The 27,585-nt window shown below is 39.5% G+C and overlaps 1 protein-coding gene across 1 annotated transcript; it reads left to right on the top strand.

Annotated features, from left to right (window-relative positions):
• Positions 1–3,137: 3,137 nt before the first annotated feature.
• LOC105438764 (ankyrin repeat domain-containing protein 29-like) lies at positions 3,138–12,202 on the top strand. Its single transcript, XM_030993612.1, has 3 exons — positions 3,138–3,846; positions 6,465–6,683; positions 12,108–12,202. The coding sequence occupies exons 1-3, from the start codon at positions 3,138–3,140 to the stop codon at positions 12,200–12,202; spliced, it is 1,023 nt and encodes a 340-aa protein (XP_030849472.1).
• Positions 12,203–27,585: the final 15,383 nt, after the last annotated feature.

The raw sequence follows: 27,585 nt of genomic DNA, 5'->3' as shown, positions 1-27,585 counted from the left end.
GCATATATGTCTATGATACCTTCAGGAGTACACCCAGGTAGACTGTTATTAAACATAAATTTAAAATAAAAGGAGACCAAGAATTGAACCTTGTGGCACACCTAATTTGATGGTTGATAGATGCGAATTGGCTCCTTTGAATTGGGTCACTTGTTGTCGATCACCTAAATGTGATTTGAACCAATAAATAGTCCTATTACTACAACGTATACAAGCTAGTTTATGTAAAAGTAGCTCATGGTCAACATTATCAAAAGCCTTCCGAAGATCTATGAAGGCAACTCCAGAAATTTCTTTGTTATTAATATTCAACGACCATTGATTTACAAGTTTTGCAAGGGCAGTAGCTGTTGAATGTTTAGGTCTAAAACCAGACTGATTAGGGTGTAATAATTGATTCCCGTCCAATAATTCACTGAGTTGTTGATGCAGTTGCTTTTGTTCTGTTTATGCTACTCTAATAACTTTTTTTATTGTCGATGTTTTAAATGTACATCTTGAAGTTTGTTTGTTTGATTGATTTTATTTCTGCTTTCAAAAATATACAAATTCAAAGTCAAAGTACAAAATTTCGAACAATAACAAATACAATGAATACAATGTTTACAAAAGTAATTAAATGAAAAATCATGTACAATTATATCATTCGATAAACATGTACGAAGCATACAATAACATAAGAAATATGAAATATTTTCAATAAATTAAAGAGGTAATTTGGAACGCAGGAGACCACCATCGTGAGCGGTTAGATGGAGATGGATGGCGGCCTCGTAAAAAGAATTGGCGACATAACTCTCTTCGAAAAACTGAGTGACCAAGAGGATGCGGTGCAAGTGCAGGTGCAGTGAGCAGTTGCATGATAAAGAATAAATAAGTCACGGTTTTGTTATACTAATTTAAAGAGAGGGGAGCATACGATTGTATTATTTGTCGTTTAAGTGTAGCTTTTAAGGAGTAGATGGTTGAACAAGACTTTATGTTGTCGGGTAAATCATTCCAAATGTCCGGGCCAGAATGTCTAACAGATTTGTGTGTTATTGATAATTTGTGTGACATGGTAATTGTAAACGTTCGCAATTCGGCCTTGCGGCTGCGAGGAAAGTATTACAATAAATTATTTTTAATGAATGAATGATATAAATGAAGAGAGAGGGAGATAGAGAAGAGAGTGAGAGAGAGATGAAGAGAGATATAAGTGAGGGAGAAAAAAGGTAGTATAGAGTAAAGACCACCGCACACTACCCCCGCGTCCTCCAGTCCGATTTTCTAAGAAACTACAATTTTGTTGCATATAAGAGCAGATAAAAGGGGTACTTATTGAAAGGTAAAAAAAAGGTACTTTATTAGAAATGGAAGGGGTTCTTATTGAACAGATTGAAGATGCACTTATCAGTAGGAAAATCAGTAGGAATCTTTTTTAAAGAACATAATGATAATAATAATAAGAAGATAATAATACAAATATGTCAATTTATAAACTACCCCGGCTGTATAATACGTAGCTGCATGAGCACCCATGATAAGGCGCTTAAACATTTTGTAGTGACCAAAATGTCACGATTTTAAAAACTTTTGCTGAAACTGTATCTTACTTTTGCAATGTGTAATAACGTTTTAAAAGTGTTGCATTGATTGGTACATGTTTAATAGGCATTGCTTTCCCATTTTTCAAAATGGCGACTAGGGAGACCTAATTTCACTTGCGTGGTTTTTTCCACTTATTCTGTATTGCTTTACAGACATGTTCCAACCGGTTTTGTCTGGTTTGTAAATATATTCTATTGTTACGTAGATTTTCCATTATTACGCACATCGCTAATTATACTAGCATATTAATTGTATGCGTGTATTTCAGCCAATCACGCTGCCGTAATGATTGGGGCATCGGGCTCTTTTCGCCACGTGAAATTGGTGGGATATTTGGTATCGATACATACAGCACAGCACTGTATATCTGTTTTGAACTATGATAGCAAACAAGTCTCCTATGAGATCGCGCTGGGTTTTGGTTTATCTCGGAATAACAGCATTGTCATCTATATAGGCCTACGTGTATGTCGCCTATACACATTCGATATTTGACTACGTTAAGGGCCTATCTCACTGAGCAGCGAATGCTTGCGAACGTTGCGAATTTGGATTCGCCAACTTTTCTGACGAATGTTGGCGAAAATCAGCGACATTAAGTGACGTTTAGCGACAATTAGCAACATTTGAGCGAATGTCTCCGAAAGTGTTTGCGAAAGGCAGTTGGCGACTATTAGCGACTGTAAACAAATTTTAGCGACAACTTTTGCGAAGATTAGCAGCTATTTGCCAATCCTTTGCCACTATTTGTGAACGTTTGAGACCTTTTGCTAACTACTGGTACTCAATGGGTCGATTTTATAAAGGAACCATATGGTAACGTGGTCGCTAGCTTTGGCGAAACACAGAAAACTGACGAAAACAAAGAGCAAAACCGTTTAACAACCGTTTGCAAAGGCTTACGACTGTTTTGCAAACGCTAACGACTGTTTTGCAAACGCCTGCAACTGTTTGCGGAAAAATAAATTCGCAAAGAAATTTTGAACATGTTCAAAATTTCCTTGCGACAAGAAAAACTGTTTAAAACAAAGAAAACTGTTTGCGATCTTTCTTGCAACCTTTTACAACATTTTACAAACTCTGGCGAAACCCCAAATTCGCTACGTTCGCAAGCATTCGCCGCTCAGTGAGATAGGCCCTGGAGTTGATGGATGTATGACATTGATATCAGATTGGAAGACAGTCATATTTATTCGCCAAGATACCGATGCAGCGGACCTGAACAGTTAAGAGAATGTATAATGAGAAGAGGTGATCACCTTCAGGGCAAGAATAATCACGCGTTTCAATTAAAGTTTGCAGGCGCCTTAAACCACTTTCAGCCGTTAAAGTCGGAGCAGATGATAATCGGCACGGTCTAGGCTATCTATTTATCTTCGTTCTATAACTTGGAGGCCGTTGGGGCGACAATAAAATGGACCTTGAAACACAGCTTCTCCATAACTTTTTGTCTTCGGCTGGACTACTTGGCTGATCAAATAGCCTATACTTCAGTTAAAATAGTTTAGATATTACAAGCATACACTCAGATAAGTTAAATTCTTATCATGGATGGGGACAAGTTTCAAGGAGCAGTCCTATCTGAGGCTGACAATGATGATTTGACATTTCTCTATACAGCAGCATCTACGGGTAATATCAAGATTGTACGGATTCTTATTGGCCAAGGAGCAGATCTAAATAGGGTTGGTCAAAATGGCAGCACACCTCTAGAAGCGGCATCACTCGAAGGTCATCTCGATGTTGTAAAGTTTCTCATTGGCAAAGGAGCAGATCTAAATAGGGCAGGTGAAGGTGGCAGGACACCTCTCTATGCGGCATCATCCAATGGTCACCTCGATGTTGTAAAGTTTTTAATTGGCCAAAAAGCCGATGTAAAAAAGGCTACCTTTTATGGCAGCACACCTCTCCACGCGGCATCATCCACTGGTCATCTCAAGATTGTACGGATTCTCATTGGCCGAGGAGCAGAAATGCATAGGGCTGGTAATGATGGTAGGACACCTCTCCACGCGGCATCATCAAATGGTCATCTCGATGTTGTAGAGCTTCTTATTGGCCAAGGAGCGAATCCAAATAGGGCTGATTTTAATGGCAGGACACCTCTAGAAGTGGCCTCACTCGGAGGTCATCTCGATGTTGTACAGTTTCTCATTGGCCAAGGAGCGGACTTAAATAGGGGCAATAAAAGTGGAAGTACACCTTTCCTCATGTCAGCATTCGAAACACCTCTACACGCACAGTTAATTGATAATGGTAAGTTAAGTTGATATTTCGTACGTACTGGCTTATGTATTGTGCAGGGGCGGCGATTTCTTGTGATGACTGGGGGGGGGGGGGGGGGGTTATTTACTTGTACATTTTGTAAGGATATTATGCGAGGGAGCGTAGCGAATGAGCGAGAAGATTTTCGCATTTGTATTCATGTAATCGCTGCACTCTTGAGCCCTCCAGGGCCTAAAAGTGTGTTTGCTATATATTGGTTTCTGTGCACGTTTTCAAATCCCCCCCCGGGGGGGGGGGGGGGGGGGGGGGGGTGGGGACGATCCCCCTAAAATTATTAAGGGAGGAAACAAGTCCCCCCACCCCCCCCCCCCCCCCCCCCCCCCCCCCCGCGATCGCCGCGCCTGGTACTGTACATTTATCTGACATTTCCCATTTATTATTTATTATTATCATTATTCATTTAGGACAATATTTAAATCAGATGTTGATATTGGAGATTCAAGGGAGATGACTACTAAGTCACTGATAAATTAAGGTTATTCCATTGAACTGGCGTAGTCTACTACTAACCTTGGTTGTTCAAGGGATAGTTCAGTTTTGTTGCAGAGGGCACTATTCAAAATAATTTTGTTGTGAGATAATAAAAAACCGAGTGTCAAATTTGAAAGTATATACAATTTAAATGACTGAATCATCTTCGTTTGATCAAAATCGGTTTAGAGACGGCTGAAATGTTCATAAATATAACAACTCTAATATTTGTGGTGCCTCACAAGTATTTGGTAATTTTGTTACAGCTAGCCGTTGTAAAACAAGATATCACCTTATACGTTTTATTCCAGCCAACAATATCGGCTTTTTGTTGGCATTTTCGTGTTGGTTATAATACGCAGAACCAGCCGGCCCGTCTATTGTTATTATTAATTAATTAAATAATTAATTAACAGTCACCATATTTTTGGGGAAAGTGGGGCTGAATTGGTATGATCGTATTCAATCTAAGTTCACACAATTCGGGGTCTAACATTCCTTCTATAGCAATTTTAGGTTCTAAAAGGGCACTAGGAATGTGATAAATAAGAATATAAGAGCAATAACCATACACTTTGAAGGTATTTGCGGTCTTAAACAAAAACTCAACTCTCCTTTTAAAAGAACATCATAGGGCTACATAGACCGCGATAAGGGCCGCTCGATATCCACATTCGCTGTTTTCGAAGAATTTGCTCGGTTTTCCAAATTTGTGTTTTTGGAATGAGCCTCCAAAGTTTGATTTGTTAATGTTAGAAAATAGCCGAGCCAACTGTCTGTGTTTTATTTGGACATGAATAAGCTCGACTCCGATAGTTACCATCATAGGCCCTCTATGCAAATGCACATTCACAGGCGGCATACCCGGGGAGGGGGACTCTTTCAAGTACCCCTAAAGTGCCCCTTTTTACATAGGAAATGAGCCCCCATTTATTTTACATAAGTGCCCCTATCTATTGCTTAAAGTTGCCCATTTCACATTGTTATTAGTACCCCCTTCTCCAATAATTGCCGAACTTAAAATCTGAAAGGTTCCCTTTTACTTCAACAAGTGCCCTTTTTGTTTCTAACAAATGCACCTTCTCCTTCTGAAAAGTGCCCTTTTTTTATCTGATGAGTGCCTTTTTCTACCTCTGATAAGTGCCCTTTTATATCGAAAATTGACCCCTTCATCTTTCCAATAAGTGCCATTTTTTCTTCTGATAAATGCCAAATTTTCTTTTTTAATGAGAGCCCCTACCTCTTTTTATCAATACCCTTGATCACATCTTTGATAAACGCCTCTATTAAAATCTGATAGGTGTCCCTTTTCTTCGACAATTTCCCATTTTCCTTTGTCAAAAGTGCCCCTATTCATCTCAGGTGAGTGCCCCTTTTAAAGTACAAGAAGTGCCTCTTACCATCCCTGATAAATGTCTCTTTTTAAATCTGACAGGTATCCCTTATATTTTGACAAGTGTTTCTTTTCCTTTGTGTTCCCTCTTTTCATCACACCAACTGCAAAATATATATCCTAGATCATGTAGAAAAAGAAAAATATATTGGAATCATCCTTGATAATGTAATCAAAAAGTAGGGGTATATACCGCTTTCTAAAAATTATGTATTGTCGCTGTGAGAGTCCTCTTTGTAGGTGGCCCTGTTTTTCTGTTTTTCTGGTGTAACTCATATAATGCATATTTCACGCATGAGCGATTAAGATGAATATGAAGAGAGGAAACCAAAAAGGCATTTGGCGGACGGTATCTTAATTTCAAAGAGAAAATCACATTTCCAGAAAGTTGAGTTTCTGCCCTCTCAAATGACACCTCAATCACGAAAAACGAGCAAGGAATAACAAAGTTCTGTATGTTTAAAGTAGTCCTTGCATATCCATAATTTTATCAAACGAATTCATTTTCACTGGCTGCCTGCCTTAGCAACAAACGGAATTTAGAAAAGACTTAACTCCGTTTCGTTGACAATCGGCCGTAGACGAAAGACTTCCTGCATGGCTGATTGTCAACGAAATGAAGTTAAGTCTTTTGACAATTCTGTTTTTTTGAGTTGCATCAAATGAAAGAGGAGGATTTCTGGGACGCACTGTATAACACCTCATTTTTTCCCCATTTTTTTAGATCTAGTCGTTGGTTCAAAAAAGGAAAGCGGGAGTGTCGAAAAACAGGTGGATAGCGAAGCAAACGTAGAGACCTCAAAAAGAGAACAGCAAAACATAGACTCTGCATCTTCTGAACAGGTCGTACAAGATGTTGTTCGTGAATCCATGGGGGCATCCCATCAGCAATCAGGCTTGATTCGCATCGAAAAGTATGGCATTAAAGTCCAGTTTCATCCAAGTGAGAATTGGGGCGTTGAAGACATCCATGCAGTACCTGAAGTCCCAGCTGAACTGGTAGACCTGTTAACAGAGGATCAAGCAATAATTTGTGTTGGTCTTAAGGCGTCACCGTCTGATGCGAAGTTGAAATATCCAGTAAAAGTGACGATGCCCCATTCAGCAATTTTCTCAAGTCCCGGTACTGCATCTATTGGGACGTACCATCGAAAAAGCAGTAAGAATGTTTACAGTTAACTACTAATTTACTAAATGATTCATACTCTTACCAATATTTGTAATTTCTGAAGTATGCGAACAATTAACTTGTGATAATTTGTGTTTCTTGAGCACGGGACATATTGAAACTTACTTCTAAAAGTGTTCAAATAAGCCTTAATTCAACCAGACAAATTTCTTTCTTGAGTTAGGAAAACAAAAACCACAAAAAACATTAACCCTAAAAAGGCCGGGCTATTTGAGGTCTTAGTACGGCCGGGGGGCCATTATCGGCCGCTAAACGGCCGATCGCCGCGAAAATTTGCACGCATGTCTAGTGAAGTGTATAGAATAATATGATAATTTCAATTTTTGAAAAATTTACTCATTTGCATATTTATGGTAATTTATGCAAATAGAGTCATACAAATCACATTTTACCCATAAATCATATATTAATCATATTTAAGCATTCTTTTTCGCTACACATATTTATTAGACCATTCTGAATAATAATAATACAAACAAAAAATTGGAAGAGCCGGCTTATTCCTTATGTTATCCCTTGTTTTGGAAATTTCTTATGTATTTCATTGTTTTTTAAGTTATGTATTTCATTGTTTTTGTTGTTTTATTTAATTTCTTACTACAATTCAACTATTTTGACTCCCATAACAACCACCTAAACTTTAAACAAGACCCAATAACCCATGTTTGATCTGTTTTTAGGAAAAATGACTTTTCCATATGTTTTGTACACAAATCACGAAAATGAGCGATTTTCGGGCTGACATACAAAGACAAAACGTCACGTGACCTTGTAACCGTAGGTCTGATTTTCAAAAAAATTCTTTTAAAAGTTGCGCAAGACTCGAATGAAAAAAGTCAGCGAGCGGCGGGGCGCCATCCATATGCGTTCCCGAGCAATCAAATAAATCGTGGAGGGGGGGGGGGCATAATGGCCCCCGGCCTTATTAGGGCTAAAATAACAAGGGGCACGAATAATTTTGTTGTTAAATGCATGTCTTTGTTAAGACGCATAAGATAAAGAATGTTATCAGCATTCTATCACCTGGTTCTAGGACAATTACCTCCTGGGCAATCACCACCCCCCGAAAAATCACCCCCCGGAAAACTACCCCCTGAGGACAATTACCCCTCGAATATTATTCCCGGGAGAATCACCCCCGAGGACAACTACCCCTCCCCAAGGACAATTACCCCCCCCCCCGGAAAATTACCCTCCGGAGAATCCCCCCCCCCCGAGGACAACTATCCCCTAGGACAATTACCCCCCGAGGACAATTACCAACTAGGACAATTACCTCCCTGAGTATTACCCCCCCCCCCGAGGACAACTACCCCCGAGGACAATTACCCCCTAGGACAATTACCCCCGACGATAATTACCCCCGATGACAACTACCCCCGATGACAATTACCCCAGAGGACAATTACCCCAGAGGACAATTACCCCCCGAGGACAACTACCCCCGGATGATAATTACCCCCCGAGGACAACCCCTCCCCCGATGACAATTACCCCCAAAGGACAACTACCCCCGTGGACAATCAGGATTGAATAGCAAAAGACGATCTGACACATTGAGAGATGGTTACGAGCCCATAAGATCCACTGCATGAACCCATATTCGTTCAAATACTATAGCACGTTGTCTTCCTCATTACTACACATTTCCCTTGTATTATAATTTATGCAACGCCAGTGCGGTTGCTGATTTCCACGAAGGATGTAAGTTTTAGGTTATTGTCCAGCGCTTTTCAAAATGCATAGAAATGCATTTCTCTGGAGCAGTGTTATTTTAACTTTTTGTTAGTCACGGTACCATCTTAAGAAATGAAAAGTTTCTCCCAAATCCCAAAGTCTTGACAGACTATTAATTTTGCATTACTCTGGCACTCGTTAAGTGCTATGGACACACGTATGGGTAAATTTCAGAATAAAAAGGAGAAGACATTTTCAAACTGGTAAAAAACTTGTAATCCACACACTAGAAACGATTTAAAGTACTGTATGCGGGAACCTTGCCGCCGAATATACATGAATAAAAAGTGATATATTCGGTCTTAATCTTGATACACGAATATGAGGATATTCTGGCCTTTCGTTGCCCTTATTTGCATTGCTGTCAAAATATTGTTAGCGAGCGAGGAAGGAAGACACTTTAGTATCTTCAAAATATTATTTTTTCATGTTATTACATATTTTAACCGTTTCTGATATTTCTTTGTCCGTTTGTTTGTTTTTATTTCTGCATTTTCAAAATAGAACATAATTATATACATAAAGTAACAAATATTTCTTCATTTTACATAACTATACATTTTTAAGTACATTAAATAAGATGCATACAAACACAAATATAATTTCAATGAAAAACGATAAACTACAGAAAATGCAGGAGACAGCCATCATGAGCATTTGATTTGTTTTACAAAATCAACGTTTTCCAAATCATTCTCTTGCGGCACCCCGGTTGAAAAACGCTGTGCTGGAGTTACAAAATCAAATGAGATGAATTACCAGAGAGCAAGAAAACATATTATACTTCAGCATGACATACACATGTAATAGAAAAAATTGCTCGAAGTAGCTTTTGAATGCTCTAAAAGCCGGAAAATTATAATTCGAAGAAAATCAGTTATCCAAGTGATAATTAATAAAGAAAGGGACTGAGATACAGTGTTATTGCAGACGCAACCCTGAACTGGTAGCGAATCAAGTAAGGCTATACGACTGTACATTTATAGTTCATCACTTGTATGTCTAGCCAGCCGGCCAAATAATGGCGGCTAGGGGTGGGAAGGTGGTAAAAAGTTTGTTCACGAATCTGACCATCTCTCATGAAGACCATAGAAAGAATGAAGCGAGCCGAGAGCACGCGGTGTATGGCGCGAACCTTTCTGGTTTTATTGCTGACGCCAATACTTCTGCGACCCCCTCCCTTGACCTCGAGGCGTGTGGTCTCGGGTCGGTTCGCACTTCTCCGTCCAGATTGGGAATAACCTTTTTTAGCTTCTTGTACAGTTCACTAAAATGTATTATTCCCACTCTGAGACAAATGAAGAAGTCAACAATTTTGTATTTGTATGTGCGATTGACCATGGTCTTTATTGAGAGCTGATTAGCATAAATTAACTCTTTTTTAATCAAACTGGTCAGCAAAGTAAATATAATTAAAACAAAACAAACAACAATGAATGTAACTCATTACTTCGAGCAAATTATGTCGAGAGCGATCTGTAAGGAACCAATAGGGGGCCCGGCCGGGCGACAAAGTAATATCAATTGACTAGCCGTAACAATTCTTCCATTCGCCTGGCCATGCGAACGGGCTTCCCCCATCTCTTGCGGCTTTTTGCACAGACAAGCATGGGTGAGCGAAGATGACTTCCCGCCGGAAACCCTGAGCGTTACACACGGCATAAGCCAGGCAATCTCAGCTTCAACGGACAGGGTCCCGCTCACCCCCCCCCCCCCCCCCCCCCCCCATTCCCCAACCGAAAACGTGATGAGCCCAAACGACTTCCCGCTTAAGAACCTGGGCAATACTGATTGTATCTCCAGCTTACGGACAAGTCAGGCTCGTAAAATTGTATAAATACGGCAATAAAAACAGTCCTCTAAAAACACCAAATTTTGTCTCCCCTTCCTAACAGACCGCTTGCTCTAGTTTTACATTACCACAACGAATATATTTCTTATATAAGCGATTATAGGCGTCCAAATTCGCAAGAATGCCGCCAAACGAGATGTGACGCAACTCGCCGCCATATATATCGCATTTCAAAGCACCTACAACATGCTTCCACGAATGTAAACTATCCTCGTAACATTTAAGTAGGGTAATCGTGCTGATTCAACTGTTGAACGCAAGTTAAGCCATTATTAACCAATTACTATATCATGCACTATCATCCATGTACGGAAGTTAATACCTCAAAGACGGAAGACGAAGAAGCAATAGAGAACATAATTATGTTGGCATAAATATCATCTCCTAGTCAAGAAGATACAGTAACTCTACTATTGATACCTAATCATTACTACTGTACACGAGAAGAACAATACTGATTTACCATAGCCCCACTTAAACTTTATAACTCGATGTTAAGATCGACATAAAATCCAAAGCTAAAAATCACTAACGAAGCTATAACACTGGACGGGGAAGCGGGACATGGCGATTTAATGTTAGCCTTACAAAGCTATGGAGAAAGAATTAAATGTGACCAAGAGTGTTGGTCGAGGGAGAGTGTTATTCGAGGGAGAATGTCCGAAAATCGTACTCGCTTTATCCGCTACCGTGGACATTGGGTAGAGGGTCTGTTCCCACTCGTGGTATAACTGCCGTGGGTGAGTCCACTGCATGGAGAGAGTTGCTGACGTAATCCCGCGCTTCCTACTCCACGTGGTTCGAACTGGGAGGCCGAGGTTTCTTTCCCGCCGTCCTTTAGCCAGAAGATCTGCCCAGTGCACCATTGAGTCTCCAACTAACCATACCCGAGGCTCGTTACGCAATCCAGTGGTGTGTGTGAGTGACGAGGCTGCAAAAGGGGAAGAAAACGAAAAACAAACAGCCAGCATTTCGGGTTCCAACACACTGAGATTCATTAAATTTCCCAAGCTTATTAAATAACAGGCAAATCCCTGCTCCCTGTCACAACTAAACTATTTGAATAAGTAAGAATAGGGAAAAAGCTGTTGGGGGGGGGGTGGGTGAGGTCACTTGAACACATCAATTGCCAGCCTACCAGCTAACTGTTTGCTGAAAATGAGATGATACCATCAAAACCCCTTAGTTCCTGATGACTAATAAGGTCGTAAGTAAAAAGGAACTGCCTTGTTAAACATAGTTGGCACATTAACCCGCGCCCATTAAAACGTGGGTCGATCCTTATATAGCGGCGAAATGACTGAGAGGTCCACCGACCCATCTGTTGAATCTGCTCACCAGAATATCCCCTCATAGCCGCAGAGGTAGCCGCCCCTATTCTGAAGGAATGGGCTGTATAACATTGTAAGGGAAGCTCTAAAAGAGATACACAACGCCGCAAAATACGAGTAAATCCATGCCTAGTCAGCGGAGATGTATCAAAATGTCTAAAGAACGCAGTGCCTTGTGCTGACCGAATGCGTGTGTATGCTGCCACTGCAACTACAGGGCACATGTGGGAACCACTCTCCGGTATTGTTATCGCACAGCCCGCACCCAGCTGATCTGTTTCGGAGAAGCGAACTTTAATTGCAAGCCGGCGGTGAGGGGATTCCCCTCGCATCGCTACGTCACCGCTAACTAGGGGGATTACCCCATTCTTGGCCGTAAACTCACCAACGCGTAGAAAACCAAAAAATGCCACTAGAAACGCCGCAGCAAACAATTTGCAATCGTAAGAATTTGAACACACAGTAGGCAACACAGAGACCAAACGCTGCAATATGGGTAATGTAATGGGGCACCTAACATCCTTCCGCAAATGCCGCCGCCTACACCCGTCAACTAAGCGCTTTATCGGAAACACCTGCGTAATATCCTCCAATCCCTTACTGCGCAAGAAAAAAGACAGACCCGAAATATAGGTGGCAATTGTGTTAGCAGAATATTCGTGCCAGGACATATACGAAATAAACAAAGCGATTTGCTCAGTGTTGGGAATTTTCAAAATATCAAAATGGTAGTCACCCCGAAAAGTCTGAAAGGCAGACCAAGCCATGTCATAGGTGCGCAACGTATTCCGAGCTCTAGAGGAGCTTAACAGGACTTGTCGCTCGTTATGAAGCTGCTCCACAGATGGGGAGGAAGGGGGGATTCGTCGAGATCGGCGTCGGGGGCCAGACATCGAAACCTCTTCATCTGAAAGCGAGACAGAGAGTCAGCAATTTCGTTATTAACGCCCGGCACATATTTTGCCTTAAACCAGATGTTCCACTTAAGGCATAACACTACTAAGCGACGAACGAGCCCCATGATATGCTCACAAGTAGAGGTTTGCTTGTTAATGACTGCAACCACCGTCTGGTTATCCGACCAAAAGACCACCTTCCTTCCAGCAATTTTCTTACCCCACATGGACACACCTACTACAATAGGAAATAATTCCAGAAAACCAATGGAATAGCGCGCAGTAAGTATCTCCTCCGGCCATAGTGCATGGGCCCATCTCTTATCGAAATATATTCCAAAGCCTATGCTCGCCGCTGCATCCGAGTAAAAATGAAAGAAATCATTGTCCTTCCAGTTGTTGTCACCGAAGCTAACTATGCCATTGAAATGCAACAAAAACTCCTTCCACGCCAAAAGGTCAGCCTTAGCGCCCTTCGAAATACGAATTCGATGATGAGCCCTCGTCACACCTCTCGTCAAGTCAATCAACCTACGGAGAAATGCCCTCCCAGGGCCAATCGCCTTACAAACAAAATTCAGGCTACCAATAAGGGACTGCATCTGCCTTAATGTCACCTTGGACTTGGACGTGTACTCCTCCAGCATGCCCAGTAGGGCCTCGACTTTCTCCCCAGGGACCCTGACTTGTAATTTGGCTGAGTCAATCTCTAGACCTAAGTAAGTGATAACCTGAACGGGGCCCTCTGTCTTCTCGCTGGCAATTGGGACACCAAATCGCTCACACATAGCCTTAAAACACCGCATGAGGTGAGTACACTCGTCAGCAGACTTACCCGCAAAAAAGAAATCATCGAGATAATGGAGGATGCACTCTGAGGACGCAATGCGCCTACAGCATGCCTGTAAGAAGGAACTGAATCTCTCAAATACTGCACAGGACACCGAACAACCCATCGGCATACAACGGTCAAAATAGAATTGTCTATCAATGCACATACCGAGGAGATCAAAATCGGCTGGATTCACCGGCAACAATCGAAAAGCCGATTTAATATCAGATTTCCCCATGAAGGCGTTCCGTCCGAGGGCGGCAATGAGGTTTGACAGATTCATCAAAATCAGAGTACACGACCGCACATTCCTCTGGATCGATATTGTCATTAACAGGTGAGCCTTTTGGGGAAGACAAATGATGGATAAGACGAAATTCATTAGCCGTGCGTTTGGGAACCAACCCAACGGGGGAGCAGCGAAAATTATCAAAGGGGGGCGAAGGAAAGGGACCCACAATCCTGCCTATAGCTGTACCTCTTTCCTAATCTTACTTCGAATGATAAGGGGTTTATCATAGGCTGACTTCAAATTTCTGGCCGACATGGGCACTCGCTCCCCAGTAAAACCAAGAGAAAAACCATTTGTAAAACCGTCTATTAATTTCCGCCCTTCTATCTGAGGTTCATACGAGAGAAGGAAAGGTAGCATACATTGTAACTTAATTGGAGTTGGAGCTAATATTCTACTTGCTTGGGGTTGCTGATGCTTTAATGCAGGCAAGCTCTCCGTGGGAGGCATTATTGCACCGAGAACAGTTGTGCCGGTACTGGCAACTTTGCCCTTTGTGACATTTTCCCGCATTGAACGCGAAGCAGAAGCCGGGTCGACGACGGCTGGCGGCCGCTCCTGCCTCCGGCGCTGGGTGGAGCTCCACCCTCCCCGAAAGGAGTGTTGTCGCTGCCTACCCCCCTGTGGTGTCCCTGCAGGGCTGGCATACGGCCCAGCCCCATAAGCGCGAAAGGACCGAGCCGTTGCCACTAGAAACCACAACTCCGTGTCCACAGTTGCCCACGAAGATTCAGGCCGAGTAGCGTGGCGCAAACGAAACTGTATATCGTAATCGCGCCAGTTATAGTTTGACGCCGCTGCAGTTCTCACTATGCTCATATATTTGAGCAGCTCGCGAGACCTAGACATATGTCGCTCGGTAAATAGGGAAACAAATACAAGCATAGCGCTTGTCCACTGCTCGATAGAGCGAATAACCAGCGGACGGGATTGGGGGCGGAGCTGAAAACCCCCGTTAGCCTGATCCAAAGCGAGGGTTAAATCTGAAGAAGTAGAGGAACCCTCTTTAAGCAAATGCCCAAGTTCAATGTATTCCCCTTTCCAAATCCGCTCGCGCATAGCGTGTTGGACGGTCAAACCCAATTCCTCGCAAATGCCACGACGCATGCTCGGAAGGCCCGGTTGCGTCAATTGGGGTGAAAAATTGGTGCCAGTAATAGTAGGATGAGCATCAATTAATTGAGGTGCGGTCAAAGCACTGTTCGACCCAACCCCGCTCTCTTCATGCCTCCTACTTCCCGCATCGTGCAAAAATAAAGGCCACGACTCACCCGATTGACTAGTAGTATATCCGTTATCACCCGGCGGCTGGACATCATCGCCTGCGCCGATCACATTGGGGATGGGCCTATCAGTCAACTCTGTCGTCCCTGAAGAAGAGGCCGTTGTCGTGGCTGATGTTGAGGTCGTCGTGGCGGAAATTCTGCCGGCAGCTGATGAAGACGCTGACGATGGCTGTCTTTTCTTCCGACCCGCCGCTTTCGCTGACTGCGGCGGAGCTGTATTCGCCGCCACTACGATGCCGGCACTCCGGCCATGCAAGACGGTCTACTGATACTGACGATTTCCTTCCACGCCCCCGCCCCGATGACCGCTGCTGGGCTTTCGCTTTCGGCATCTTGACTATATTACTGATGACAAAATCTAGTTATTTACTCCTCTAATGCTGGGATAAGAGTCTATGTAGAGTGAAGGAGTGTTAATCAACCACAAAATGAAGGAAAGCGAAATGCGAATAAGAAATGGAAATAATACAGATTATTCCAAAGTTTGATCACGAAGTTATATAAAAAGTTTGTTCACGAATCTGACCATCTCTCATGAAGACCATAGAAAGAATGAAGCGAGCCGAGAGCACGCGGTGTATGGCGCGAACCTTTCTGGTTTTATTGCTGACGCCAATACTTCTGCGACCCCCTCCCTTGACCTCGAGGCGTGTGGTCTCGGGTCGGTTCGCACTTCTCCGTCCAGATTGGGAATAACCTTTTTTTAGCTTCTTGTACAGTTCACTAAAATGTATTATACTTCAGCATGACAACAGAGATAAATCGATAACGTGAAGAAAACCTTGATTTTGGATCATTCATACAAAGACAAATACACGATCAGCTGATTAAAAGAGTTACAGAGGATGCATAAAGGAAATCTTACATCCTAATATCTTTGTGCATTGTTGGTGAGAAAGGCTGTAACGTGTACTCATCTGCGCGCAGTGTATTGTTCAATTTCTAAGAAATGTATTTTTTTTTACTCGGTAGCAAAAATACGGGAGAATTGGGCAACCTCCACCCCCCCCCCCAATATCGAATTGAATAATTTGAAAAGACTGAAATGAACTTCATAAATAACAAAGAAAATGAAGGTCTATGACATTTTCTGTAAATAGCAATTTGGAGAGAAGCTTGCGTTATACGTCACATTGTTATAAATTCCTCGGGGGTGATTGTCATCGGGGGGCAGTTGTCCTCCGGGGGTTATTGTCCGGGAGGGGGGGGGAGTTGTCCTCGGAGGGAGGAGGGGTAGTTGTCCTCGGGGGGTAATTGTCCTTGGGGGTAGTTGTCCTTAGGGCGTAATTGTCTTCGGGGGGTAATTGCCCTCAGGGGTAGTTATCCTAGGGGGGTAATTGTCCTCGGGGGGTAATTCTCCGGGGGGTAATTGTCCTCGAGGGGTAATTCTCCGGGGGGTAATCGTCCTACGGGGGTAGTTTTCCGTGGGGAGTTTTCCGGGGGTGATTGCCCAGGGGGTAATTGTCCTGATACGCAATCATCTATCGCAACATGGAGTGATGCATTTAAGCGTGCTTCATTGGCATTAACATAATCCACTTTTTAAAATGCATTGTAATCGGGTCAATTAATTTAGGGTTTGACTCCAAATGCAACAACAAAGTTTTGTTTGTTTGAATGGATTCTCCAACCTTCTAAACCTACACTAAAATCACATCTCGAAGATGATTTTATCATTATTTATAGGCAGTCATCTGTGACGCCATTTTGAAAATGACCGCTTTTCCGGGATCTGATTTTCTAGAAATGTTGATATGTTGTTTCTTATGTCAAACACTACCGGAAAACGTTGAAAAAAAATCTTTGTTGCTATTTATGTTGTTGACCTGATTATAAAGCGATACATAGTTTTGTTTGTTAGTTTATTATATACGGGGTTTATACTAAAAAAGAGCGCAAGACCTGCAGTCTGCAATTTCGACAAGTTGACACAATTTCATTTGTTTTTGTCAATTGGATAAAATCATTCTTTTCCTTGCAAAATTACACCAATCCAATTTCGATGTAAAGGGTTCTTGTTTGTGTGAAAAACCCATCTTGACTCCAACGTGACTCCGTTTTTTTTTTAAGAGGTAAGCTGGGGGCGATCTATCGTATAACGTAAATCGGTGGAAAAAAGCTGGGGTGCTCACCCTCCCCGTCGCTTCTGCGTTCTTGAAGTATCTATTTGTATTTACTATGCTTTGTTTAAGAATTTTGCAAAGAAGATTAAATTACGATTACGCATATGTCTTGTGTTTTTAATTAAAAGGCTCCGACAATTTTTCGTTGATTGCCGCTGCCAATGGTGACCCTCGATGTGTTGTTAGAGAGCGAGACCTTGACCTCTATATCTCTGACTTCTCGGAATGGTGGATTGTTGCCTTCATCACAAAGGTATTCTTCGGCAAGCGTTTCAGCTGTACGCCTTTTGTACCCGAATCGAGCCCTAGGAACGCTGAACATCTGTTGAGGCTCTGCATTAGAGATAGTAATTGCGGAAAACCAGAGGTATGAAAGGGTCCAAGGGAAGGGGTAATGTGACACAGTTTGTTCAAAGACTACCAAAAGAAGTCGTCCAGGTTGCTGGTTCAAAACAACAGAGCCTGCGTATGAGGTTCACCGCAATAGCAACGTGGGCTGGAGCAGGGCAAATAGACAATTTTTGTTTTATAATCAAATGTTATGCGTAAACTGCAAGTCCCATCTGACTCATCATTTCATTCACCTGTGACGACTAACATCATTTCATTCACCTGTGACGACTAACTTATTTAAAAAGTCAGAATGCGATTGGCATACAAAAGTGGTAGGTAGGATAGACATTTTAGCTTGTCCTTCTTTGTCCCGCAATTAGGAATGTATGCAATTCGCACTTAGACTACTGAAATACAATTATTCTTGACACTCAGGTGAATGAAATACTTTGTTACCAAGCTTGTGCATTACATTTGATTTCAATACGAAATGGCCTATTCAGTGTTGGGCGCCGGTGTGATCATAACGCCATCGTTTAGCACAAAATTGTTCGGAACCACCAACCTTGGCAACTTGGGCAGCTTATGCCGTCACACTAAACTCTATAGTTTCGGCAATTCACATCTATTTTGGGCCTTCTTCTGCACAGTTGCTGGCAAAGTCTAACAGGGAAAAATTGTTTCAATAGTGTAATTCGCCAACTAATACAATTTCTTAACATGACATTGACAAATACAGTGCGCGTCACAAAAGTATACCCAACCGTGACAGCTTATGACTAAAAAGTCTTATATCAATGTGACCATGTTCAATCGTAAAATTTCCTTTATCAACTTCTCATAATATTTTCTGCCGCGGATGACAGAGCACCAAGGGCTTTAAAAACTGCCGTCAAAATCTGTTTAGACCATATATCAAGTGACGGCTGATGCACAAAATGTGCTCATTACATGACAAAAATAACTCATTTGGAGAGCTTGTTGCATCTACAGATGAATTGCGAAGTTGAACGAACGAATATGAATTCGAATGACATTTTTCCGTGGTGGCCGATCAAAACTAAAATGAATTTGAATTTTCTTAGCAGTAAGTTGAATGACCAAATTGCTAAATTGAGTGTGAAAACATATAGTTACTCTACACCATGGAATGCAATCCCAGGTGCACACAGGTTTAATTCGATAAAGGTTTAGTTTTTATACGGATTTTATTATGAAATTCGAACATATGGTTATTTGCCATATTATTAGAACAGAATAATCATATGACACAGAGCACATAACGGAAATCTTATTTGCCTTACTAAGCGGTTTCAGCAATTTGTTTGTTTGTTGGAAATTATACAATGTATTCATTGATAACATGAATGTTATGGAACATGTATTCTCAACGAGTAAGTTACACGCACGTTAACTTAGTGATATATACCGACTTATGTAAATGTAAACTTCGCGACAAGTTTACCATGCAATATGTAAATTTACACTTTTGAATCTGTCGAATTTACGCAAAATCATTTAGCTCTATGCTTGTGTGAAGATTATACCAATTTATTCTTTCATTATACCGTATTTGAATGATCTGAACAAAAGACTTTCCTCTTTGCTTTCAAAAACATATCAGCCCGAACCAGGATACGTGGCCCCAATTAAGGCAGAAGAGTATTTTGTGGCGTGGCGTTCTGGCGATCTCAAAGTAACCTGTAAGGCAGACAGCAAGGACAAAGAAACTAAGGCAAGTTCATTAAATGCCTCAGTCACAACGACAAAATCAACTCAAAATTGTCTGATCGACTTTTGGCTATTCAGAGCAATATATTTGTGTTGTTGGTGTGATGTCGGTCTGTATGATCGGTCCATAGAGTATTGAGAAGAAAGTTGTGAGACGCGGACACGTACGAGATCAAAGTTTCCCTCCCGCATAAAATCTCTATACAGTGCGTCCCAGAAAAAAACGAAACCGAGAACTATCGATGTTTTATCATAACTTAATCACAATTATAATTAATAAATGACACATATTTGTAAAGCTTAGATTCTCCTCTTTCATTTGATGCAACTCATTTGATGCATATTTCATGCATGAGTGATTAAAATGAATATGAAGAGAGGAAACTAACAAGTGATTTGGCGGGCAGGATCTGAATTTCAAAACGAAAATCACATTTCTAAAAAGCTGAGTTTCTGCCCTTTCATATGACACCTCAATCATGAAAAATGAGCAAGGAATGACAAAGTTCTGTTCGTTTAAAGTAGTGCTTGTATTTCCATAATTTTATCAAACGAATTAGTTTTCACTGGCTCCCTGTCGTAGCAACAAGCAGAATTGACAAAAGACTTAACTCCGTTTCGTTGACAATCAGCCATGCATGAAGTCTTTCGTCTACTGCTGATTGTCAACGAAACGGAGTTAAGTCTTTTCTTAATTCCGTTTGTTGCTACAGCAGACAGCCAGTGAAAACGAATTCGTTTGATAAAATTATGGAAATGCAAGCACTACTTTAACAAACAGAACTTTGTCATTCCTAGCTCGTTTTTCATGACTGTGGTGCCATATGAATGGGCAGAAACCCAACTTTCTGGAAATGTGATTTTCCCTTTGAAATTCAGATACCGTCCGCCAAATCACTTTTCGGTTTCCTCTCTTCATATTCATTTTAATCACTTATGCATGAAATATGGATTATACGAGTTACATCAAATGAAAGAGGAGGATGTAAGCTTTACAAATATGTGTCATTTATTAATTATACATGTGACTAAGTTATGATAAAACATCGATAGTTCTCGGTTTCGTTTTTTTCTGGGACGCACTACATGGGAGGGAACTTATTTGGAGCTCCACTAATTGACCATTGATCACGTACATGTGCTCGTGTCACAACTATCTCTCTCAATACTGTGACGGAGGTATACCATAGAGAAAAAAAAGTAGATATATGCCATTTTCTCTAAAAAGCTTTCATAGAAATAAAGATTTAAATACTCGATTATATTACCTAAATACGAATTTCTATATATTATATGGTAAATATATGCGACAATTCTTAAAAAGGGAATATTAAAGTGATATTATGTATTAATAACAGAATTATAACAAGAATATTGTTTATTTACCCCCGGGATCTACCCTCACTCGCCGATGTCTCATCGGAGACACATGTAGCATCCTTAAATTGTAGCCTTGTATCACGCAAATCGCTTAGGTCATTCTAATTCATCGACTTGACGGGTACATCTAGCTGATGTGTATTTAAAATGTTTATCTTATGTCTTTCTGAACAGACACGGAATACAAATTTGTTTCGAACATCAGTTGAGGTCAATGTACCATTCCTCGTTAACACTTCAGCCGCTAGCAAATCCAAAATCTTCGTTCAGTTCATTTTGGAACAAAACGCAACGATAGACATTATTTGTCCGATGAATCTGTCAGGTAAGTGCTTATCGCTTGAAATCATATATATGTAGGCACCTAGATTGGCTTTCAGCTTCACAACGAAGAAAGGAAGAACAGAAGGAGGAGAAATAAAAACAACAACATTTAGTAGTTTATATTTTAGCTTATTACCTGTTTCAAACGTCTAAATGGCAGGGATAAGGTTTCGAGAGAAAAAACTAATAATAATAATAAACACTGATGCAAAATGACAACTTGATGTTCTATTTTCGGACAGACAGAATGGTTAGGTATCGAGAATAAACAATGAAATAACTTATCTCGGCCATGCTCTTTTTTGGTAAAAGTGTCTCTACTAAACGCATGGTGACGCAACGCTCATCCGATTCGTTATGTTGACCTATATCTCTCTCTGACATCTTATTTGGTTTTATTTGTATGTATTATTACTAGAAGAAAATCACCAAATTTACAAACAAATATCAAATGTTAGAAAATTATGTAAGTGTTACAGAAAATGTTTTATAAAAATTGTACTGTTGGAAATACCAATAGAATTAAGTATGTAATATGCAACTAAAAGGAATAATGAAAAAAACAACATCGAAACCCCGACACGAGAAGCAGTGTTTTTTATATTTTGTTTGATCATTATTTCTTACTGTAGGAGACGAGGTGACACCACGGGTAAACGGAATTCAAAAGTAGGTATATATTTTTCTCTTTCTGTTTCGAAATGTTCTATTCCGCTGCTGATTTTCTTCTAGGCGTTAATCTCGCTGCTGATATTTTAAGTACTTTATTTCTGACAACTTCGTCTGGGTTTGTTGTGCAACTTGGGTTTACATAGAGTGGAATTTTCTCGGTTTGTGCAATTTATTTGTGCAGTGGTGTTTTCTTCTCCATGTCATTGTAATTTAAATAAAGTGACATTTTTTATATTTTTAGATAATCACTAATTTGATAGGTTTGAAGAGTTTAAAAAAAGCTTCAAGAGACGATTCATTGGTTTGGTTATAATATTTACAATATCTCAATTAATGTAGCCTAAATATTACGTCAACAAAATTATGCTCTGCAGGCAAAGTTTGTTTACCATTTTCTTCAACTTCTAATAAACAGGTTGTAAATTGACCAGCATTAGATATGTCTGATCAAATAAATATTGTCTTTGAAGAACTTGTTGCCCTAAACAGCTGGAGGTCTATATATTAGTGTTAATATCGCAAACTCAGTCTTTTCTCTCCTTTAATGACAGGCCTACCGATTCGCCAGCAGTTACAGATGCACATTTGCTAATAATCTCAAAAGGACTGTCTCCAGATAATTTTCCTGGTTTGTATGTTGCTCTTGGAATCCAATCAAGTATTGCAAAATGTATCCTGCAGAAGAAGGCGAATGACTATACACAAACATACATGGAACTTCTTCAGCTGTGGAAGAGAAGATCCCATAGGACATGGGCAGACCTGGACCAGGTTCTTGTAGAGTCAGAGGCTGGTGGTCTTAGATCCACTTATAAACAATAGCCACAGTAGAAAAAATATGCACATGTACTTGGCTAGATTGGCATGTGTATATGGGCAAAAATGACAAAACCTGCGTGGCTCGCTTGGATGAATGATAACAATGTTAAAATCAAACAGGTTTGGTAGAAATATGTATATTTTGTAATGTGAAGACTCTATTTTTTTCTTTAAAAAAAAGTAAAGCAATGGTTAACCTCTGAAATATACAGCACAAACAGGAATTTTCTCCACTGACATTTGTTCTGTTTTGTGATTTTACAGGGTTTCAAAAAAAACCATTACATTCCTGACTTTTCCGTACTTTTCTAGGTACGCGCTTCTGTCGAAACGAACAATAATCAGGTTAAATAGCTCTAACGTTAATGGAACAGCGTCTCGTCTCCAGCGGTAAATTCTTCCTGAAACGCTCGCCTTCTCATTTCTGTAGAAGGGCAGGTCCAAGCTTTTTGGATTGTGACGTACGGGACATTCAGAGACTTTAAACAAGAAATAACAATGGATGAAATTATTTATATGGCTATCTTTTGGTATGAGTCTGTGGCTATTACGGGCTAGTTTATTTGTGGATAGTTTTAGTTCTGACCAATTCATAAATTAATTTTTAATGTATTTAATGTGATGCGTGACGTACGGGACCAGAGAATTTATGACTTTTTCAAAAATAAGTTCATCGTAAAAGTCCTCTGAATTTATTAAGTTATGAGATTTATGGTAATGATATCTTAATTCATTATGGAATCAAGCATTAATCACAACTATTACCATATTTTCTGACCTTGTTGTGTAATATACCAAAACATAAATATGTGTATGTGACGTACGGGACACGTGACGTACGGGACAACTTTTCCCTATGGGAAAATGCATTGAAATGAAGAAATTTTGTCAAAATTTGTTAAATGTGAACAATTTAAACTTAAATCAGTGACAATTAGAGTGTTTTAGAACCCAATTAGATCCTCTGACCCTCACTTAATATCCTCTGTGTTAATTGATGAGTTAAATCAATACAAATATTACTTTAATAAAGAAAACAAATTAAATTACATTTATACACACTATATTACCATTTTTATTCCATTTACCCATCTACATGTATCATGTGCAGTCATGCTTCTTTTCTCATTTCTTTCATCCATTCCATTCAACATTGCTAAATGTTTTTAAATAATAATTAATGAAGAAGATGAACTTGAACTTGAAAACTTTTATTTAAACTTGTTTGAAACACAGGGACACACTCGGCACATCATATTTTGTCAAAGAACATTTCTTATGCTCTAACTGTTTGTGAACGAAGATACATTACAAATATGAAGTCTTTTCTTCATAGCTTGTTTGAATTACTTGATAGTAATATCATAGAATTTGGAAGGAATTCAAAGATAATGCTGAACATATTGTCTTTTTTATCGTTTTATCACAGATTAGAAAATATATATGTTGCTGATATATATTTAAGAATTTTGATGTATAATACATTAATGTACATGTTTGTGAAAGATGGATACAAAAATTTAAATCTTGAATGTATTTCGTATTGATTAAAGACATCTTATTAACACCACCAGATATAAGAAATTAAAACCCTAAAGGTTAAAAAAAAAAAAAACCTCACATGGAGAGCTTGATACCATGTGCTATTCTTACCTGCGGCATCTATGAGTTGTAAAAGCCAGCTTCTGGTGCATCTACTACCATATAATTTCATTAGACTCATTCCAGGAACTAGTACACTATTATGATTTACATATTTAGCATCCTGCCAATGTTGGGGACATCAACTGGCAAAATACCAAAGTTGATAATACCAGGGGTCTGGCTTGAAGACTAATTACATCAAATTCGGTACTGTAAGTAAATTCCTAGAAGGGACCCAGTTGGAATGTTCATATATCCCTGTATACAACAAGTTTCCTAACAGAATATATTCTCCTTTTAGTCATTTCCTTAAATTTCACATCTTGCATTGGTTTTATATGGGGTTGTCCCGTACGTCACACACTTGTCCAGTACGTCACATTTCTTAATTTGATTATGTAATCAACACAGAATTTTTGTAATTTTTGTTAAACCTATTATTTGTTAGGTATTCATCTAAATTAGAACTTCCTAGAATATCTTTAAACAAAAAATTATTTTCATAATTAAAATTAAACAAATTAATGTCAAATTGTGACGTACGGGACATCACACTTTGGAACCTACCTCATTTGCATAATTAATCAATTTTGAAAGTTTTTACATTTTTTTCCTATTTTCTAGCATGATGGTCCACATGTCCTGAGATATTTAATTGTAAACAAATATTTCAAATGAGATACAAAAATAAAAATGTAATGTCCCGTACGTCACGCTAATTAATAAAAATCTAAGTTCGTGACCTTGGTATTCTTCGTATTTTGATAATTTTTTTTTTTTTATCAGATTCATAAAATTCATAGTTTCAGCTTTAAAATGATGTATAGTTTGTTAAATATATATAAAGATGAAATTTGACTCCCAGAGGGGACAATAGCTTGGACCTGCCCAGAAACGTTTCCGGACTTCCGGGTTAGTGTTTTGGTCACGTGACAAAAGACATTGCTACCTGCAGTGCATACTTTCCAGACGTACAGTATCTTTCCATAATATTACTGATGGGAAAGAATCTGGATTCTTGGCCTGAGCATTCAACAGTGACTGTCCTTTTGAATGTTACAGAAGATTGGTTGGATAGTATGGATAACGGTGACATTTTTGATATGGTAACAGTTGCCTTTTGATACAGTTCACCCCTATATCTTCTCCGTTAAGATTGAATTGAATGGACTCGATACAGTTTATTGTGCATATGGTTCAATTACATATTGTTCAATAGGTATTACATGTACTCAATTTCAATTTTGTAATTTATCAGGTGGGCTGTATATCGTACAGACCACCTTATAATTTCGTTAGAATTGCCTTTATCAGGTGGGCTGTATATCGTACAGACCACCTTATAATTTCGTTAGAATTGCCTTTATTTATCAGGTGGGCTGTATAACGTACAGACCACCTTATAATTTCGTTAGAATTGCCTTTATTTATTTATTATTTATTATTTATTATTTATATATTTTTCTTATTTCTAACCACTTTTTTGTTGGCAAGATAACTTGGAAATGGCTCAATCAAATAATTTGAAATTTGGCACACATATGTATAGGCATATGTACAAAGCACAATAACGTTTTCAACATTGACCTTCACTGATGACGTCATCTAGGCGCCATTTTGTAAAATTTTACGAAAATCAACTCCTGATCATATCTTCATAACCAAAAGGTATTTCTGATTCATATTTATCATGATCAGGGTCAATAGCCGTCCGGTCAATTTCAGGTCAAATAACGCGCGCGTGCGCGTACGTCCGCGCGTCAATACGCGCGCAAAATATTAAAATGCTCAAAATCGTCTCAAAATCATTTTGCATACGTTTTAGGCCATTCTAAGCATTTTATAAAAAAATCGCGCACACGCGCATGCGCGCGCGTTTTCGCGCGTAAAACTATTAGACACCATAGAATCGCCATTTTTTTTCTTTCATAATATTCCACATATTCTTACAAACAAATTGATACCATGTTTGTCTCTTTATGACTATAAATAATTGAATAATCGACCGTTTAACATAAATTTCAATGCGCGCGAGCTCTTGTAATACATAGCATATATGGGCAAAAACATGCCTATGCAAAATCCATTATAGCTCTTTAGGATGCAAGGTGACCCCAATTTTTTTTCATATTTTGAGCGAGTATAAATCAGAGATATGATTTCATGTCTCATTTGACCCTCAATTAACTCATGACGTCATCATAATGGCCTCCGAACTCAAAATTTCAATTTGCCTATTATGACGTCAGCATTTTTTTGGAAAATTGATTGTATCTTTCTAAAAATTGATTAATTTTCTTCAAAATTTTGATATGTTCTAGCTGAGACAATTCTCTACATATCCAATTGTCACAATTTTTCATTTTGACAAAGGCATCATGGCGTATTTTTGCGATTAAAGGAGGCATGCCAATTTTTTCACATTTTGCGTGTATTCTCTATGGGACATGACTTTTTCTCAAAACTTGATTCTACATTCCCGTCTTTCGCGAGCAATATCTACGTCGTGTTAGCTTCATTTACGCTGAACTCCGAATATGTTGTAGCTGAGACAAAAAGCTATTTCAAATGTACCCTTTATTTTGTCTCAATTTTTTGTTGGATCAGCCCACCTATACTTGTTCCAAACAAGTATTACAAATCTAGTTATTAAATATTTTTCTTATTTCTAACCACTTTTTTGTTGGCAAGATAACTTAAAAATGGCTCGATCAAATGCCTTGAAATTTGGCACACATATGTATAGACATATGTACAAAACACAGAATTTTTTTTAACCTTGACCTTGTCTGATGACGTCATCTAGGCGCCATTTTGTAAAAATTTTACGAAAATCAACTCATGATCATATCTTCATAACCAAAAGCTATTTCTCATTCATATTTATCATGATCAAGGTCAATATCCGTCAGGTCAATTTCAGGTCAAATAACGCGCGCGTGCGCGTACGTCCGCGCGTTAATGCGCGCGCAAAATTTTAAAATGCTCAAAATCGTCTCAAAATCATTTTGCATACGTTTTAGGCCATTCTAAGCATTTTATAAAAAATCGCGCACACGCGCATGCGCGCGCGTTTTCGCGCGTTAAAGTATTACACAACATAGATTCGCCATTTTTTTCCTTTTATAATCAAGGTTTATAATATTCCACATATATATACAAACAAATTGATACCATGTTTGTCTCTTTATGACTATTAATAACGGAATGATCGACCGTTTAACATAAATCTCCGTGCGCGAGAGCTCTTGTAATACATAGCATATATGGGCAAAAACATACCTATACAAAATCCATTGTAGCTCTTTAGGATGCAAGGTGACCCCAATTTTTTTTCATATTTTGATAGAGTATGATTCGGAGATGTCACATTTGACCTTCAATTAACTCATGACTTCATCATA

This window comes from Strongylocentrotus purpuratus, unplaced genomic scaffold (genome assembly GCF_000002235.5).
Source record: "Strongylocentrotus purpuratus isolate Spur 01 unplaced genomic scaffold, Spur_5.0 spur5_scaffold_20, whole genome shotgun sequence".
Classification (NCBI taxonomy): Eukaryota; Metazoa; Echinodermata; class Echinoidea; order Camarodonta; family Strongylocentrotidae; genus Strongylocentrotus; species Strongylocentrotus purpuratus.
The sequence above is the reverse complement of the archived record's forward strand: the minus strand, read 5'-3'. Positions and strand labels throughout refer to the sequence as shown.

What these genes read in the sequence shown, in the direction of transcription:
- LOC105438764 (XM_030993612.1), top strand. Translation starts at nt 3,138, where the DNA reads ATGGATGGGGACAAGTTTCAAGGAGCAGTCCTATCTGAGGCTGACAAT. An exon ending in CGCACAGTTAATTGATAATG is followed by an intron (nt 3,847 to 6,464) that starts GTAAGTTAAGTT and finishes CCATTTTTTTAG; the next exon opens with ATCTAGTCGTTGGTTCAAAA. An exon ending in TAAAGTCCAGTTTCATCCAA is followed by an intron (nt 6,684 to 12,107) that starts GTGAGAATTGGG and finishes GTTATCGCACAG; the next exon opens with CCCGCACCCAGCTGATCTGT.